This window comes from Peromyscus maniculatus, chromosome 1 (genome assembly GCF_049852395.1).
Source record: "Peromyscus maniculatus bairdii isolate BWxNUB_F1_BW_parent chromosome 1, HU_Pman_BW_mat_3.1, whole genome shotgun sequence".
In the NCBI taxonomy this organism is placed as follows: Eukaryota; Metazoa; Chordata; class Mammalia; order Rodentia; family Cricetidae; genus Peromyscus; species Peromyscus maniculatus.
The window spans coordinates 28387646-28405895 of NC_134852.1; the positions used below are offsets into that span (position 1 = coordinate 28387646).

At 43.9% G+C, this 18250-nt stretch overlaps 1 protein-coding gene across 2 annotated transcripts in view; it reads left to right on the forward strand.

The window, feature by feature from the left end:
• Nucleotides 1-13756, forward strand: part of LOC102913786 (pregnancy-specific glycoprotein 22-like) — a 48860-nt gene extending 35104 nt beyond the window's left edge. For both annotated transcript variants that reach the window (XM_042272573.2, XM_076568666.1), the window contains 6 exons: nucleotides 203-562; nucleotides 3584-3943; nucleotides 5198-5557; nucleotides 9293-9652; nucleotides 10919-11278; nucleotides 12289-13756. In XM_042272573.2, the coding sequence (XP_042128507.2) occupies nucleotides 203-562; nucleotides 3584-3943; nucleotides 5198-5557; nucleotides 9293-9652; nucleotides 10919-11278; nucleotides 12289-12572 (2084 nt within the window). In that variant the 3' untranslated portion in view covers nucleotides 12573-13756. The remainder of the gene's footprint in view (nucleotides 1-202; nucleotides 563-3583; nucleotides 3944-5197; nucleotides 5558-9292; nucleotides 9653-10918; nucleotides 11279-12288) is intronic.
• Nucleotides 13757-18250: the final 4494 nt, after the last annotated feature.

Here is an 18250-nt window from a genome sequence, read left to right on the forward strand (position 1 = left end):
TGGGGACACTGTGTGGGGATCCAGGTAGACACTTGGAGCAAGGAATCCCCATATAGAGAAATGACATAGTTAGAAACTTTGAGGAAATGGTAGTCATGTTGCTCACCTCCATCAAGGAGGGTGGGCACACCCTACCACACACCTAATCTGAGTGATGAACGTACCTGCTCAGTGTTGGTTGTCTTTCTCTTTTCTGGTCTAGCCTCCCTTTTCACCTGCTGGCACCTGTCCACCACTGCCCAAGTCACCATTGAATCAGTGCCGCCCCAAGTGGTTGAAGGAGAAAACGTCCTTCTACGTGCCAACAATCTGCCAGAGAATCTTCTAGCTTTCTCCTGGTACAAGGAGGTGAGGAATGTGAACCTCAGAATTGCACTATTTGCACTGAACACTAATCAGAGTGTGATGGGGCCTGAACACAGTGACAGAGAAATGGTGTACAGCAATGGATCCCTGTGGCTGAAAAATGTCACCAAGAAGGACACAGGATTGTATACCCTACGAACAGTGAATAGAGCTGGTAAAATTGTATCTACAACAACCATGTACTTCCATGTGTACAGTAAGTGATTCTGTATGAAATCTGGGTGCGGGTTGGGGTTCATTACACTGGAGATGCACAGAAATATCAAACCTAGCCTGTGTCTACCTCCACTCTACATGTGTCCCCATGTTTGAGTTTGGGCATTTAGTTCAGGACACACAAAATGGAGAACAACTGCCGTAGGTCAGAATCCTTCATTTGACTGGACCTTGTAGATGTCTGGATGCATGGTAGGTAAATCACCCTAGGCTATTTCGACTATCTATATTCTTGGGGTTCTCATAAGAGATATGTCCCTGAGAATGTCCCCAAGTGACAGAGAGTGAGCCTGTTCAATGGATTGAATGGGAATGGGATTGTGATGCGATGGTGAGTCCCAGGAAGCCCTGGTTGAGGACCTCTGTCCCAGACTCAACACCAGGTAGCCCTGAGAAACATTTTACTAGAGTTACATTTTTACTTCCTGATGTCAGGGAACATTTTTTTAACAGTTGAAGTCTTGTGATATGTGGAACTAGCTAGTGTACTGTTAGGAGAGCTTGAGTTTGGCTAGATCCTGAGACATCTTGTCCAGAAACTAAGCAGGGAGAGCACAGGTGCCCAGACCATTAAATAGATGTCCTGAAATGGTTATGAGACTTCCAGGAAGGTCATGGTTGCCAAAGAGAGGGACAAAAAACATAGGTTCTCCTGATAATTGCTTTCCATCTGGGGGCCAACTAAGGGAATTCTGCCCTGAAGGCAAAGGGCTAGAGGTTCTGCTGATCTGCATAGCTCCAAAGATGTGAGCTGCAGTTCCCCAGTGACAAACAGGAGGGGGGGGTTGAGGCCACACAATCATTACTTAGAAAAGTATTTGTCTGAATCAGGACTTTACCTTGTAGCCTGGTGTCTACTTCTGTCACTTCAGACCTGGAAGTCATGGATACAGTCTTCTCAGATCTATTGGCTCCTTTCTGTATCTGCTACATTGATAGACCATCATATTCAGCTACTCCTTTATGTAGTTTCTTTGGGAAAGGTAGGGTACCCAAGCAGAATGACTGAAGTCCAAGGCATCTTAGAAAGCTAAAGGAGCTAAAGGACAGACCCATCACGTAGCTCAGTAAGCAGAGGAAGTGGGAGCATTGCCTTGCAACTCTACACAGGACAGTAGAATCCACATCCTCCTTCTGTGACTCGGGTCTCCTATTCCCACACACCCAGTCAGGGAGACTCCTGACACGTCTGTTCCTGGGCCTTTGTCCTGAGTCAGTACCCTGACTAGTGACTGCAAAGAGAATAGTTTTGTCCCTTTCCTCATGCACCACATAGCTGGTCCCTTTGGAGCCCACACAGACATCACTGTCCACTTTTTGATGAAAGCAAATTCCATCTTTCCAGAACATTGAGATCACAGGGGAGACTGTGAGTATATATTGGTTTCTGTACTACATGTACCACACATTTAGTACAGAGACTCCCTCTTTATTGCTGACAGACCAAGGCCAGGATATAGCAGAGGGCAACCCTAGATTAAGCTGCTGCTCTTTCAAGGCCCAGGGATGTTCATCATCCTTGTCCACATGTGTTCTGCACAACTGAAACACAAAGACAGAAGGGGAGAGAGAGACGCCAGGCAGCACTGAGAGTGGAGGGGGCAGAGAAATATTTTGAACACAGACCCACCCACTGCCCATGGGAGTCTGTGGATTGCTCTGCCTGCTCAGCTCAGAGTGGGGAAGGAAAACAGAACTTGCAAGCAGTGCTGGAGTAGATGTGCCACAGGAAGAAGACATACAGTGCCACAGAGACCAGGAATACACTCTCTGTACCCCTCTCCAAAGGGTACGCTACCTGTCACGGGCTCCTGCTCACAGGTGAGACTGTAAGTTGATAGTGTGTGAGAAGAGAGGACTGACTTACCATTTGGAGTCTCCTAAACGGGACAAGGAGCTGAGAAGAGTCTCAGGGTTTGTAGGGGAGAAGACAGTGCCAGAGCAGCAGGGAGATCTCAATAAAGAAGAAATGGTAAGGGATAAGGGACTGTTCTTACCCAAAGTTATTCACCATGACCAAAATATTCTGAAGACTGGTGTTCTCAGTTATGACTTCACAAACAAAAAAGTCAAGCTGGTAGTGATCAGTGACATGTCCATGATATCAGTGGATATAGGTTTTTGGTTCATTGTCTGATCAACTGAGAAACAAGGACACATGATGTCCTCTGACCTCCACCCAAGTACTGTGTCCTGCACCCATCTCCCATGCACAAGGAGACAGGCTTTTGCAAACAAACTCTCACACAAATATAATTTATAATAAATGCAAAGACAAAGCCAATGAAAAAATTTTACACTGTATCCCGAAACTTATGTTTTTCTTAAATAAATCCATGTGCATACAGGGTTCTGAGATATCGTTCATTGATTAAGTCTCTACAGGTATCTGAGATTTTTCTAGGCAGCATTTTCTTTTAAAAATATAAGACAAATCATGGTTCTTACAATGCCACAAATGTTCTTACAATGTTCGAGTGGACTTGAAGTACAAGAAGCTGGAGGGTGAAGTAAGGTATTGGCTGGAACCACAAGAGGAACAGAACAACAACAACAAAAGGTCAGAGTGAGAACATGCAGGGTGTGTAGGAGAAGAGGAGGGGCAGGCATCACCTCAACACCAATCTACCATATATGTGAGCAGGGGTCTGAGGGCAGTGAGCCAGGCCATGTTGACACCTGAGGAGAGAGTGACATATAGTGGAAATGACTACTTTGGGGACACTGAGAACATGGAGGTCATGTGCTGACCGCCACCAAGTAGGAAGTAGTGAGCTGGGGCCCTGTTGACACCTAAAGAGAGATTGCCATACAGTGGAAAAGACAAGAGTGGGGACACTGGGAATGTGGAGGTCATGTGCTGAGATCCACCGACTAGGAAAGTGAAACACTTACACACACACACCTAGGCTGAGCAATGGACACAGCTGTAAAAGACAGAGGGATTCAACTTAGCAAAATATGAAGTTCAAATTATTAATGCATCTCTCTTCTCTTCTAGCCTCCCTTTTCACCTGTGGGCACCCTCCCCACTCTGCCCAGCCCACTATTGAATCAGTTCCACCCAGAGTTGCTGAAGGGGGAAGTGTTCTTCTACTTGTTCACAATCTCCCAGAGAATCTTCAAGCTCTTTACTGGTACAAAGGGGTGATTGCTTACAAGAATTTTGAGGTTGCTCGACACCTAAGAGCCATGGATTCAAGTTTGCAGGGGCCTGCACACAGTGGTAGAGAAGCATTGTTCAGGAATGGATCCCTGCTACTCTACAATGTCACCTTGAAGGACGCTGGATTCTACACCCTACGAACTCTGACTACAGATCTAAAAGCTGAAGTAGCCCATGTGCAACTCCAGGTGAACAGTAAGTGATTCTCTGGTATTGTTCAGTGCTGGGTGAGGCTTAAACACACAGGACTGTCAAGCCTGGCTTGTGCATGACTCCTCTCTGTACTGTGTCGCCATGCTGGGGTTTGAGCACTTAGGACACTTCTGGTGGAGACAAATGGCCATAGATCATTGCCTGTAGACTGACTTCCCCCACTCCCAATATCGAGGAAGACATTGATGAAAAGTAATTCAGCATAAAATGTCTGACTCTGTCCAGTATTTATGGGTTCTATCCATGAGTGTGAGGAAACCATAGCATCTCACAGAGTTGTTCACCAGAAAGCCCTGGCCCCTGTCATGTGTCCCAGGCCTGACAACATATGACCCTGGAGATCATTTGTCCAGGACTCGATTCTTACTTCTTCTCAGAGCTTAATAGCGAACAATGGTTTTTAGTTGCCCCTGCCAAACTTGGGTATGTATATCTCCAATTTGAGAGCATTATAAATAAAATCCAGGAACTGGTCCAAAGACCATAGAGGAGTGCTGCTTACTGACTTTATCCTTATGGCTTGGTCAGCTGGCTCTCTTTCATCACCCAAGACTGACAGCCTAGGGGTGTAACTGCCTGCAGTAAGCTGAATACTTTCACACTAATCTACAATTTAAAAATATGGTGTGTGTGTGTGTGTGTAGTATGTACTACAGTCTTGCCCATAGGTCAATTTGATAGTGGCACTTTAAATTGGCTCTCCTGCCTTCCAAGGGACTCTAACTTGTGTCAAGTTGACATAAAACAAGTCAACCTCATATCCAAGAATTTTCTATAACCTGAGCTTGCCAAGAACATAAGATTGCTCCTGTCCTCACCCAGCCCTAGTCCTCTGGACTGCAGGACAAATCACCAAGGAGATCAATAAGTGAGGTCAGGAGTTGACTGGAGCCATAAAGCAAACTGAAAAAAAAGGCAAAAGCTGAAAATCTATGGTTGGTAGATTTCAAGGGAGACATCATCTCAAATCACAGTGTTCATGGGTGTGTACAGTGTCTGACTGAGGGCAATGAAAGAAGAGTCATTTAAAGAATCACTGAGAGAGCTCCCTTCAGAGGAAATGACACATTCAGAAGCACAGGGATTGGAGGTCATGTTGCTGACCTCCACCTTGAAGGATAGACACACCCACATCTGCACCTCTAGGCTGAGTCATGAATCCTTCTGTTCAGAACAGAGGTTACTATCTTTCCACCAACCCAATGTTCTTCAATTGATGGCTCTTTTCTCTTCCAGCCTCCGTTTCTACATGCTCTAACACTCCAACCTCCACCCAAGTCACAATCGAATCAGTGCCTCAGTATGTTGCTGAAGGAAAAAGCGTTCTTTTCCTAGTTCATAATCTGCCAGAAGATCTTCAAGAATTTTTCTGGTACAAATCAGTGTATAGGACAGACATCTTTAAAATTGCAGAATACAACAGAGCCACAAATTCCACCATCTGGGGGCTTGCACACAGCCAAAGAGAAATGGTGTACAGCAATGGATCTCTGCTGATCGAGGGCATCACTGAGAAAGATGCAGGATTATACATGCTAGAAACTTTGAACAAAGATTACAAAATTGAGAAAGCATTTGTGCAACTCCATGTGAACAGTAAGTGACCTTTTATGGCTTCCAATTGCTGGGTGTGGCTTATCCTACTTCATACTTTACCCTGTCAGAACTGGGTTGTGCCTGCTGTTTCTCTCACAGCACTGTGTCCCCACACTGAAGATTAGGCACTGACTGCAAGACACACATAGGGTAGATAACAATTGATCAGAATCCCTCGCTGGGCTCCATCTGCAGAGAAGAGAATATATTATGGATAACTCAATACAAGCATGTCAGACACAGCCCAGACTCTTGGGACTCTCACCATACAAGGCCTCAAGAGATACTCTGTGGTTTCCATACAGGCATTGGCTGAGGAAGCCATGGCATCCTTACAGAGAGTACCAGGAAGTCCTAGCTCCAAAACTCTGCCTGTGGCTCTTCTCCAGGTGACACTGGGGATATTTTGTCAATGTTTGGCTTTAATTTCCAGTTATTGCTGATAGGGATCAAGTCTTTACTGACTCTCCAAGTACTGTAGAGTGTGTAACCGGTTGTGCCCTAACTTGGGAGCTAGGTAGGTCACCTGGGCATCCTCTTCTTCTGAGTCCAAATGGATAGGTTCCCAGACCATTAGCCAATTATTCTGATAGGTTTAAGAGACTTCACAGGAAGATCAATGTCCCAAAGGATTAAAACAGAGACAACAGTTACTCAGTACACCTCCTTGTTCTCAGGGGTCAAGCTTAGGAAATTCTCTTCTTCAGGTAAGTAGTAGCAGAATCTGTTGAGGTGAGCATCTCCCCCATTGCAACCTCATAACTAAGGTTAACTCACAGGTGAAGCAGTGATCATTTGCAATGTGTCCTATTATAGGGAAACTGAGACATAGCAAACTCAGTATCTGAATTAGAGTCATGCAACCTATGGCTGGCAGATCAAAGCACAACACACACACACACACACACACACACACACACACACACACACACACAGACTTTCGATCTGCATTGTGTCCTCATGTTGGGGTTTGAGTATTTACTGCAGGACACACAAAGTGGAGAACAACTGTACTTGACCAGAATCATTCATTTGACCATACCTTGCAGGCAGCTGGATGCATGGTGGATAACCTAATCCAGGATATCATTCACTGTCTATACTCTTGGATTACTCATAAGGAATTTGTCCCTGAGAAAGTCCCCAAGGGACAGAGAGTGGGCCTGGTTAATGGATTGAATGGGAATGGGATTCTGATAGAATGGTGAGCCCCAGGAAGCTGTGGTTGAGGACCTAGTCCCAGACTCAACACCAGGCAGCCCTGAGAAGCATTTTAGTAGAGTTACATTTTTACTTCCTGCTGTCAGGGAACATTTTAACACTTGAAATCTTATGATATGTGGAACCAGCTAGTGTACTGTTATGAGAGCGACAAGTAGGCTAGATCCCCAGACATTTTGTTCAGAGACTAAGCAGGGAGAGTAAAGGTGCCCAAGCTTTTAAATAAATGTTCTGATTAATCATAAGACTTCCAGAAAGGTTATGGTTGCCAAAGAAGGGCACAGAAAACACAGGATCTCCTGACAAGTATTTGCCCTCTGGGGTTCAACTCAGGAAATTCTCTCCTGGAGGCAAATGGTTAGAGGTTCTGCTGATCTGCACAGCTACAAAGATGTGAGCTGCAGTTACCCAGTGACAAACAGGGGGACCTATCAGGCCACACAATCAGTACACAGAAAATCATTTGTCTGAATCAGGACTTTACCATGTAGCCTGCTTTCCACTTCTGTCACTTCAGACCTGGAAGTCATGGATAGTCTTCTCAGATCTACTGTCTCCTTCCTGTATCTGCTACATTGATAGACCATCATATTCAGCTCCTCCTTTATGTCGTTTCTTTGGGAAAGGTAGGATACCCAAGCAAAATGACCTAGACTGAAGTCCAAGGTATCTTAGAATGGCAAAAGAACTAAAGGACAGACCCATCACATAGCTCAGTAAGCAGAGGAAGTGGGAGCATTGCCTTGCAACTCTACACAGGACAGTAGAATCCACATCCTCCTTCTGTGACCCGGGTCTCCTATTCCCAGTCACCCAGGCAGGGAGACTCCTGACACATCTGCTTTTGGGCCTTTGTCCTGAGTCAGTACCCTGACTAGTGACTGCAGAGAGAAAAGTTTTGTCCCTTTTCTCATGCACAATATGACTGGTCCCTTTGGAGCCCTCACAGACATTTCTGACCACTTTCTGGTGAAAGCAATTCCATCTTTCCAGAACATTGAGATCACAGGGGAGACTGAATATAGCTGGGTTTCTGTCCCACATAGGTAGTATAGAGACTCCCTCTTGGGTGCTGACAGACCAACGCCAGGATACAGCAGAGGGCAACACTAGATTAAGATGCTGCTCTTTCAAGGCCCAGGGATGTTCATCATCCTTGTCCACATGTGATCTACACAACTGAAACATAAAGACAGAAGGGGAGAAAGACACCAGGCAACACTGTCAGTGGAGGGGGCAGAGAAATATTTTGAACACAGACCCACCCACAGCCCATGGGAGTCTGTGGATTGCTCTGCCTGCTCAGCTCAGAGTGGGGAAGGAAAACAGAATTTGCAAGCTGTGCTGGAGTAGATGTGCCACAGGAAGAAGACATACAGTGCCACAGAGACCAGGAATACACTCTCTGTACCCCTCTCCAAAGAGTACGCTACCTGTCACGGGCTCCTGCTCACAGGTGAAACTGCAAGTTGAGAGTGTGTGAGAAGAGAGGTCTGACTTACCATTTGGAGTCTCCTAAACAGGACAAGGAGCTGAGAGGAGTTTCAGGGTTTGTAGGGGAGAAGACACAGGCCAGAGAGTTGCTCAGCAGCAGGAAGCTCTCAATGAACAAGAAACCATAAGGGGTGGTGGTGATTGTTCTTAACCAAAGTTATACACCATGACCACAATATTCTGAAGACTGATGTTCTCAGTTATGACTTCACAAACAAAAAATCAAGCTGGTAGTGATCAGTGACACGGCCCTGATATCAGTGGATATGGGCATTTGGTTCATTGTCTGATGAACTGAGAAGCAAGGAACACAAAATGTCCTCTGACCTCCACCTAAGTACTGTGTCCTGCACCCATGCCCCATGCACACTGAGACAAGCTTTTGCACACAAACTCTCACACAAATATAATTTGTAAATAAACGCCCAAAAAAGCCAGTGAAAAAATTTTACACTGTACCCCCAAACCTATGTTTTTCTTAAATAATCCATGGGCATACAGGGTTCTGAGACATCATTCATTGATTGAGTCTCTATAGGTATCTGAGATTTTTCTAGGCAGCATTTTCTTTTAAAAATATAAGACAAATCATGGTTCTTACAATGCCCCAGTTAGAGTGGACTTGAAGTACAAGAAGCTGGAGGGTGAAGTAAGGTGTTGGCTGGAACCACAAGAGGAACAGAACAATAGCAAAACATCAGAGAGAGAAGATTCAGGTTGTGTAGGGGAAGAGGAGGGGCAGGCATCACCCCAACACCAATCTACCATAAATGTGAGCAGGGGTCTGAGGGCAGTGAGCCAGGCCATGTTGACACCTGAGGAGAGAGTGCCATACAGTGAAAAAGACAACTTTGGGGACACTGAGATGTAGAGGTCATGTGCTGACCCCCAACAAGAAGGAAAGTGAGACAAAACCCCACACACTTCGGCTGAGCAATGGACACAGCTGTAAAAGACAGAGGGACTCATCTTAGCAAAATACAAAGTTCAAATTATTAATGCATCTCTCTTCTCTTCTAGCCTCCCTTTTCACCTATGGGCAACCTCCCCACTCTGCCAAGCCCACTATTGAATCAGTGCCACCCAGTGTTGCTGAAGGGGGAAGTGTTCTTCTACTTGTTCACAATCTCCCAGAGAATCTTCAAGCTCTTTACTGGTACAAAGGGGTGATTGCATACAAGAATTTTGAGGTTGCTCGACACCTAAGAGCCATGGATTCAAGTTTGCAGGGGCCTGCACACAGTGGTAGAGAAGCATTGTTCAGGAATGGATCCCTGCTGCTCCACAATGTCACCTTGAAGGACGCTGGATTCTATACCCTACGAACTCTGACTACAGATCTAAAAGCTGAAGTAGCCCATGTGCAACTCCAGGTGAACAGTAAGTGATTCTGTGTGATTGTTCAGTGCTGGGTGAGGCTTAAACACACAGGACTCTCATGCCTGGCTTGTGTGTGACTCTTCTCTGCACTGTGTCTCCATGCTGGGGTTTGAGTACTGGGGTTTGAGTACAGGACACATCTGGTGGAGACAAATGGCCATAGATCATTGCCTGTAGTCTGACTTCCCCCACTCCCAATATCGAGGAAGTCATTGATGGAAGGTAATTCAGCATAAAATGTCTGACTCTGTCCAGTATCTATGGGTTCTATCCATGTGTGTGAGGAAACCATAGCATCTCACAGAGATGAGCACCAGAAAGCCCTGGCCCCTGTCATGTTTCCCCGGCTTGACTACATATGACCCCGGAGATCATTTGTCTAGGACTTATTCTTACTTCTTCTCAGAGCTTAATAGGGAACAATGGTTTTTAGTTGCCCCTGCAAAACTTGTGTATGTATGATGCTCTCAAAACTGAGAGCATCATAAATAAAATCCAGGAACTGGTCCAGAGACCATAGAGGAGTGCTGCTTACCGACTTTATCCTATGGCTTGGTCAGCTGACTCCCTTTTATCACCCAAGACTGACAGCCTAGGGGTGTAACTGCCTGCAGTAAGCTGAATACTTTCACACTAATCTACAATTTAATAATATGGTGTGTGGGGGGTGGGTATAGTATGTACTACAGTCTTGCCCACAGGTCAATTTGATAGTGGCACTTTAAATTGACTCTCCTGCTTTCCAAGGGACTCTAACTTGTGTCAAGTTGACATAAAACAAGTCAGCCTCGTATCCAAGACTTTTCTATGACTTGAGCTTGCCAAGAACATAAGACTGCTCCTGTCCTCACCCAGCCCTAGTCCTGTGGACTGCAGGACAAATCACCAAGGAGATCAATAAGTGAGGTCAGGAGTAGACGGGAGTGATAAAGCAAACTGAAAAAAGCCAGAAATTAAACTTCTATGGTTGGTAGATTTCAAGGGAGACATCAACTCAAATCACAGTGTTCATGAGTGTGTACAGTGTCAGACTGAGGACAATGAAAAAGAGTCATTTAACAACCACTGAGAGAGCTCCTTGCAGAGGAAATGACACATGCAGAAGCACTCAGGGATTGGAGGTCATGTTGCTACCTCCACCTTGAAGGATAGACACACCCACATCTGCATCTCTAGGCTGAGGCATGAATTCTTCTGTTCAGAACAGTGGTTACCATCCTTCCCCCAACCTAATGTTCTTCAATTGATGGCTTTTTTCTCTTCCAGCCTCCGTTTCTACATGCTCTAACTATCCAACCTCCACCCGAGTCACAATCGAATCAGTGCCTCAGTATGTTGCTGAAGGGAAAAGTGTTCTTCTCCTAGTTCATAATCTGCCAGAAGATCTTCAAGAATTTTACTGGTACAAATCAGTGCATAGGACAGACATTTTTGAAATTGCAGAATATAGCAAAGCCACAAATTCCACCCTCTGGGGGCTTGCACACAGCCAAAGAGAAATAGTGTACACCAATGGATCCCTGCTGATCGAGGGCATCACTGAGAAAGATGCAGGATTATACATGCTAGAAACTTTGAACAAAGATTACAAAATTGAAAAAGCATATGTGCAACTCCATGTGAACAGTAAGTGAGCTTTTATGGCTTCCAACTGCTGGGTGTGGATCCTACTTCATACATTACACTCTCAGAACTGGGTTGTGCCTGCTGTTTCCCTTACAGCACTGTGTACCCACACTGGGTTTTATGCCTGATTGCAAGACACACATACAGTAGACAACAATTGATTAGAAACCCTCACTGGTCTTCCTCTGCAGAGAAGAGAATATTTGATGGATAACAATACAAGCATGTCAGACACAGGCCAGACTCTTGGGACTCTCACCATACAAGGCCTCAAGAGAGATTTTGTAGTTTCCAGGCAGGTATTGGTTGAGGAAGCCATGGGATCCTTACAGAGAGTACCAGGAAGTCCTAGCTCCAAAACTCTGCCCGTGACTCTTCTCCAGGCAACACGGGATATTTTGTCAATGTTTTGCTTTAATTTCCTGTTGTTGCTGATAGGGATCAAATCTTTACTGACTGTCCAAGTTCCATAGAGTGTGTAACTGGCTGTGCACTGTCTTGGGAGCTGCAGTTAGGTAGGTCACCTGGGCATCCTCTCCTTCTGAGTCCAAATGGATAGGTTCCCAGACCATTAGCCAATTATTCTGATAGGTTTAAGAGACTTCACAGGAAGATCAATGTCCCGAAGGGTAAATACAGAGATGATATTTACTCAGTATTCCTTCTTATTATCAGGGGTCAAGTCTAGGAAATTCTCTTTTGCAGGTAAATAGTAACTGATGCTGTTGATTTGAGTATCTCCCTGATACCAAGATCAGGCCACTGCTCATAACTAAGCTTAACTCACAAGTGAAGCAGTTATCATTTGCAAGGTGTCTTGTTATAGGTAATTTGAGATGCAGCAAACTCAGTATCTGAATCATAGTCATATAGCCTGTGGGTGGCAGATCAATGCAATATATATTCTCAGGTCCAAATTCTCTCCTCTGTAGGCTTTATTAATTATGAAGTATAGAGGAGCTGGTTGAGCTCACTGAAGAATATTGTCATTTATTCTCCTCTCTTCACAGAGCCTGTGACACAGCCCTTCATTCGAATCATTGACACCACAGTCACAGTACAAAGCTTTGTGGTCCTCACTTGCTTCTCAGCTGACCCTGGAATCTCCATCCATTGGATCTTCAATAACCAGAGTCTGCTGCTCTCAAACAGGATGACCCTGTCCCCCCAAAATTGCCAGCTCAGCATTTATCCTGTCAGGATGGAGGATGCTGGAGAGTATAAATGTGAGGTCTCCAACCCAGTCAGTTCAAAGACTAGTCTCCCAGTCATCCTGGTCGTGAAGAATGAGTAACCTCTCCTTTCAATCTATATAGCACAGTATGGGCAGTTTTTATCAATGGCGTATAACAAGGAGAAAAGATATGTGGTAAAAAATTGTCAATTACCACTCAGGTAAGATGACTCAAGCTTATAATCCTGGGATAAATGTGCACATGGACTGGCCAGAACATAAAAGGATACTCAGTTTCTAAAGCTGAAAAGCAAACAAAAATATAGTAAACAGAACTACAAAGGAGTTAAGAGCTTAGGTTGTCCATCAAATATATAGCCAGTTCTTAGAGTCTATGGAAACTAATTTTAGATCCCCAAACTTCTGGATACTCTTGGTCCCTGTTAAAATCGTGCAGTGTTTACATAGAGATAAACATCCTCTCATAAGCTCAAGTAGTTTCACGTAATACCAATGCTTCCTCGATACCAATCATCCATGTGAAGTGAGGAGTGGTGACAGGATAAGTGACTGCACAAGTTTATCTGTGGACATGACTGATTTCTAAATAGCTTTGATGCTCAGTTTGTTTCATACACAGATGTAAAATCCATGGTGTAAGGATCAAGTGGACTGCTTCTACCCTGACACTGGCACTCACAGTGCAAACTTGTTCATGATTATTTTCCTTGCTTATATATATTTTAAAACATAGATGGGATTTTCTACTTTAACTTTTCTGAGGTGCACTGATGAGTAGCATTAAGCACATTCATTTTATCATGTTAACATCACCATTGTCCATTTACAAGGCATTTCTAAACCTATATCCCTTCTACTTCTGTCTCTAGGCATAAGAAAAATCAGAACATCTAATTGTTTGTGGTAAATATTAGTTTATAGAAATACATAACAGATGGGTATGGTTGCTCACCAGTTCCAGAACCTTCTGTAGAATCTTTTTATTATTTTCTCCAAATAAGTTCATGTCATCTGCAGATATATGTGACAGTTGATTGATGGGTTACCTTTCAGTTCTTTGTTTTGCCTAATTGTTTTTTCTAAGACTCCTAGGGTAACACTAAAGAGAAGTGGCCACAGCAACATCCTTGTGTCAATCCTGGTCATAGAGGGAAAGCTCTCAGTGTCCCCACTGAGTACAGTTTACTGTGGGTTTCCATGTGTTCCTCTACTACACTTGGGTGCCCAGTACACCTTGTTCAGCTGTTTTCATCATTAAAAACTGTTCACTTTTGTCAAATGTCTTTATTGACTTAGTTTTATGAGTTACATGTTGAATCAGTTTTGTGTTTCTTCATGCTTCCATCTCTGTAGGTCCTGGGCTTATAGGAATATTTCTGTTTCATCTAGGTCACTCAACATTTAGCACAACTATTGAGTACTCATGGAACTCTTAGTATATTTTAGTATGAACTGTAAGGGCTCAAACTTCACTTCTAGCGTTAATGGTAATATATTTAAAGCAAAGCTAATCTAAATAAAGGTTATTGATACTTTTAATCATTTTGAAAAACCAACTTCAGATTCAATGACTTCCCCTACTGTTATTCATTTGTATCATTATTCTAACTTGTGGATGTTAGACCATACAGAATCAATGCTTTCCTAATTACTCCCCAAGGTTTGTTCAGTTACCTTTTCTTTGTACAGCTCAGGGCCACCTCCCTAGGAATGGCACCACCCACAGTGTGCTGGGACTTCAAACATCAATCAGTGACCAAGGAAGTGCTCCATAGACACACCCAGAGGCCAAACTGACAGAGGCAATTTCTTGAGGTTTCATGGGAGTCTCTGGCTTCTTTCAGGTGGCAGAAACAAGCCACCAACCTGTCAAACATATCCAGTCCATCAGAAGTTTTTGCCCTTAATTTCTATAGGTCACATCTTCAGTATCCACCTGAATCTCAAAATAGTTCTTTAGATGGTATAAGCATATAAAAGAAGGTATGTTAACACCCAACAAGAAAAAGGTGGCTCTGTTGCAAATCCTGACTTGATTCTTAACATTCTGAGATCATTCCTAGATTCATGCTTCATTCTTGGGGAACCGGTGACTCTGGAACCATCTATATGAACACCTAGGTTGGCCGTGTCATCCTGTGTTAGCTCCTGTATATCCAGCCAGACCTTGGTTGAAGCCAAGAATGGCATGAAGGAAAATCTCCTGCTTGGAGAACCTCAGGGTTACCATCTGTGGTGGAGAAAAATGACACCTCAGACTCAGGCTCTGTTAACACATATGAATGTAACTAGGGGTTCTCACAAGATATGATGTGCTGGTTTTGAAATCTGGGATGTTGTGCTTGGCATACACGTATCTTGCTAATTCACTACATACCTAGATTCAATTGGGTGGTATTTAATTGAGGTTTACATGGCTCTCAGAGCTATTATGGCCTTCCAAAGATGGGGAGCTTATGATTCCTCTCATACTGTCACATTACTATTTGTTCAGTTTACTACTCCAGAAACCACCCCTTCCAATCTTCATGTCAACAAGCATTCATTCTTTTGTGTTACTGCAACAAAACACCATGAACAAGGTAACTTACAGAGAAAATTATTTATTTGGGTTTATGGTCTATCATGGCAGTGAAGCATGGTAGCAAGCCATAGATATTGTGGCAGGAGCAGGAAGCTGAGAGCTCATATCTTGAACTGTAAGCACGAAGCAGAGAGATTGAATTGGAAATAGTGCAGGGCTGCTAGACACAAAGCTTGTCCCAGTGATGATCTGACTGCAGAGGATATGACTCACAAGCCTCACCAAACAGTGCCACCAACTTGGGACCAGGAGTTCATACTCCTGAAAATGAGGAGGACATTTCTCATGGAAACCACCAACAAGGACAAACTTCTAACTCTTCCTCTGCTGCCTCTAACTGACCTGCCCAATATTCTTGCTTTATCAATGGGGAGCCTCAACCAGACACCCCAAAATTTTTATCCCCAAAATCATTTCTAGTTATCAGACCCAATTAATAGCTCTGCCAAGGGTCTCATTGGGTCCACAGCGAGGAAAATCACAGTCCTTTCTAATCAGAACCCTGAACTGCAATACCACCCTTTGGGGTGAAGTGTTTTGGTTTTCTAAAAAGATACAGAAGTTAGTTCCTAGACTGGGTCCCCAGGACCATCAAGTCCTAATCATTACAATTTGAAGTTGAACTCCAGCTCTCTCCGTTCCTGCTTCCCTGATTGCTTCTGTCCCACTCTCCACCATGGAATGTGAGTATATTATCTCCCAGTCCTGGGCAGTCTCAGGTAAGGGAAGAACTTCACAGTGGAGCATATGTTCTTAAAAAATAAAGTTGATTTATTTTTGTCAGAAAACTCATGCATTGCTGCCCCTCCATTAATTTTACAACAGCTGTTATGCAGAATGGACACCAGGGTTTTGACTTTTGCTCACACACTTTTATTTCTCATATTAGAAGAAAAAGCTCCCTACTAATGGGAACCAGCAGCTCAGAGATCTGCTCCCAGCTCTGCTCCTATCTCATGTGGTGACTGGTTCTACTCTCTGGGTGGGGAAGATGCCAGGGATGTCTCTTCTGTGTCAGGATAAGGCAGATCATCAATGATTTGATGATGCTACTTAGTTGATTATTTTTAAAGGTGAAAGTATATCACTGATGGACATCAGAAAATCCCTGTTTCGGCAGCAGGAAAATGGGAAAGTGAACCCCAGGTTAGGATGCCTCTGAGCTGAGTCTTGGCTCTAAAGGTCCAGCTGTGTGAGTCTGTGGATATGAGCACATGTGATGTCACAGACAGCAATGGGTGCCACTCCATTGGTGAACAGGGAACTTCCTGTCCTAGTTAGCATTCTCTGTCAGACTCACACAGGCCTTTGTCACCAATGTGGGGGCCACTTCTTAAGTGAATCATTAGGTTGATCAGGGCAGTCTGCATAATTATCTGTGAGGGATTGTCTTGATTGTCTTAATATGTTTAACAGGGCCGAAGTTACTCTGTGTGGTGCCATCCCTATGCAGATGGTCTGTGGAAGATAGCTGAGCTTGATCCAGACAGAGAGAGAACCTGGCAGACAGTGTGTGTGTGTGTGTGTGTGTGTGTGTGTGTGTGTGTGTGTGTGTGTGTGTGTGTATGAAAGTGTGTGTGTGTGAGTGTGTGTGTATGTGTGTGTATGTGTGTGTGTGTGTGTGTGTGTGTATGAAAGTGTGTGTGTGTGAGTGTGTGTGTATGTGTATGTGTGTGTGTGTGTGTGTGTGTGTGTGTGTGTGTGTGTGAGAGAGAGAGAGAGAGAGAGAGAGAGAGAGAGAGAGAGAGAGAGAGAATGAAGCACCAAGCAAATTTCCTCCCCAGATTCTACTCTCAGGTTTCTGCCTTGAGTTTCTTCCATGACTTCATCCAGGGGTGGATTTGAACTCAAGGTGTCAGGCAAATAAATCCTTTGCTCCCTACACTGCTAACATTAGCATGTTTATCCCAGAAGCAGAAGCACAAGTAGGAGACAGTCTTTAGTGGAGAACATTAAACACTTCCATTTGGAGCATAAATAATGTTCTCTCTACTCATATACTTTATTACCTTTTTTTTGGTTTTTCAAGACAGTGTTTCTCTGCGTAGTTTTGCACTTTTCCTGGAGCTCACTTGGTAGCCCAGGCTGGCCTCCAACTCACAGCGATCCTCCTGGCTCTGCCTCCCGAGTACTGGGATTAAAGGCATGTGCCACCACCGCCCAGCTACTTTATTATCTTTTAAGAAAAAAAAACTAGACCAAAAGACAGACCAGACAACTATAGGTGCAATCCCTAATCTGTTATTCTTTGCCTTGAATCTCAAGAGACAATGGCAGGAATTTCCGTGAAGTTATAGAGTCGCTAGGCTTCTCCTGTGTCTGCCTAACTTCTGTATGAATAATATTTCTGTCTCTGGACCAAGTGTTCCAAGGACAAACCACAAATTCTCTCTAGAGACACTCTACATTGTCTGCAGTCACAGTGAGCAGGATAACTAGCCCTGCAGTACATTGGTGCCCAAGTATCGGGCCTCTTCCAGCATTTGAACCTGGTGTCCATTCCTATTGTGGCCACAGGCATGAGCTTCTGGTCCCCTTTGTTCTCTATGAAATACCATCAGCACACAGAACCAATACTCATAAAATTATTCCATTGTGTACATATTCCATATCTTCGTCACCTATCACTTCATCAGTTGAAGGCCATTGAAGTTGTTTCTGTTTTATAGCTATTGCAAATACAGTAGCAGTGAACATGGCTGAGCATGTTACTGTGGAGCAGTGTGTCAAGTCCTTTGATCAAACACCAAGAGTGTTATAGTAGGGTCATGTGGTAGATTTACTTTTAGGTATTTTTGTGTGTGGAGGGTGGTTCTCCACACTGAATTGTAGAGTGGGTTCTTGAGTTTACAACCCCACCAACAGTGAATGAAGGCTGTCTTTTCTCCATAACCCCATCAACATTTGTTGTAGGCTGTTAGCCATTCTGACTAGAGTAATGTGATGTCTTAGTGTAGTTTTAACTTATATTTCTCTTATTGATTGCTCAGGATGATGAATACTTTTGGAGATAGCTCTTAGTCATTTTTATACCTTCTTTTGAGAACTCTCTTCAGATCCATAGCTCATTTTAGACTTGTCTTTTTTTTTCAATTCTTCCTTACCTCCTCCCTATCCTCTGCTACCTAACTCTATTTAGTTTTTGAGACATGGTATCTATGTATATTGTCCAGGCTATCCTGGAACTCACTAG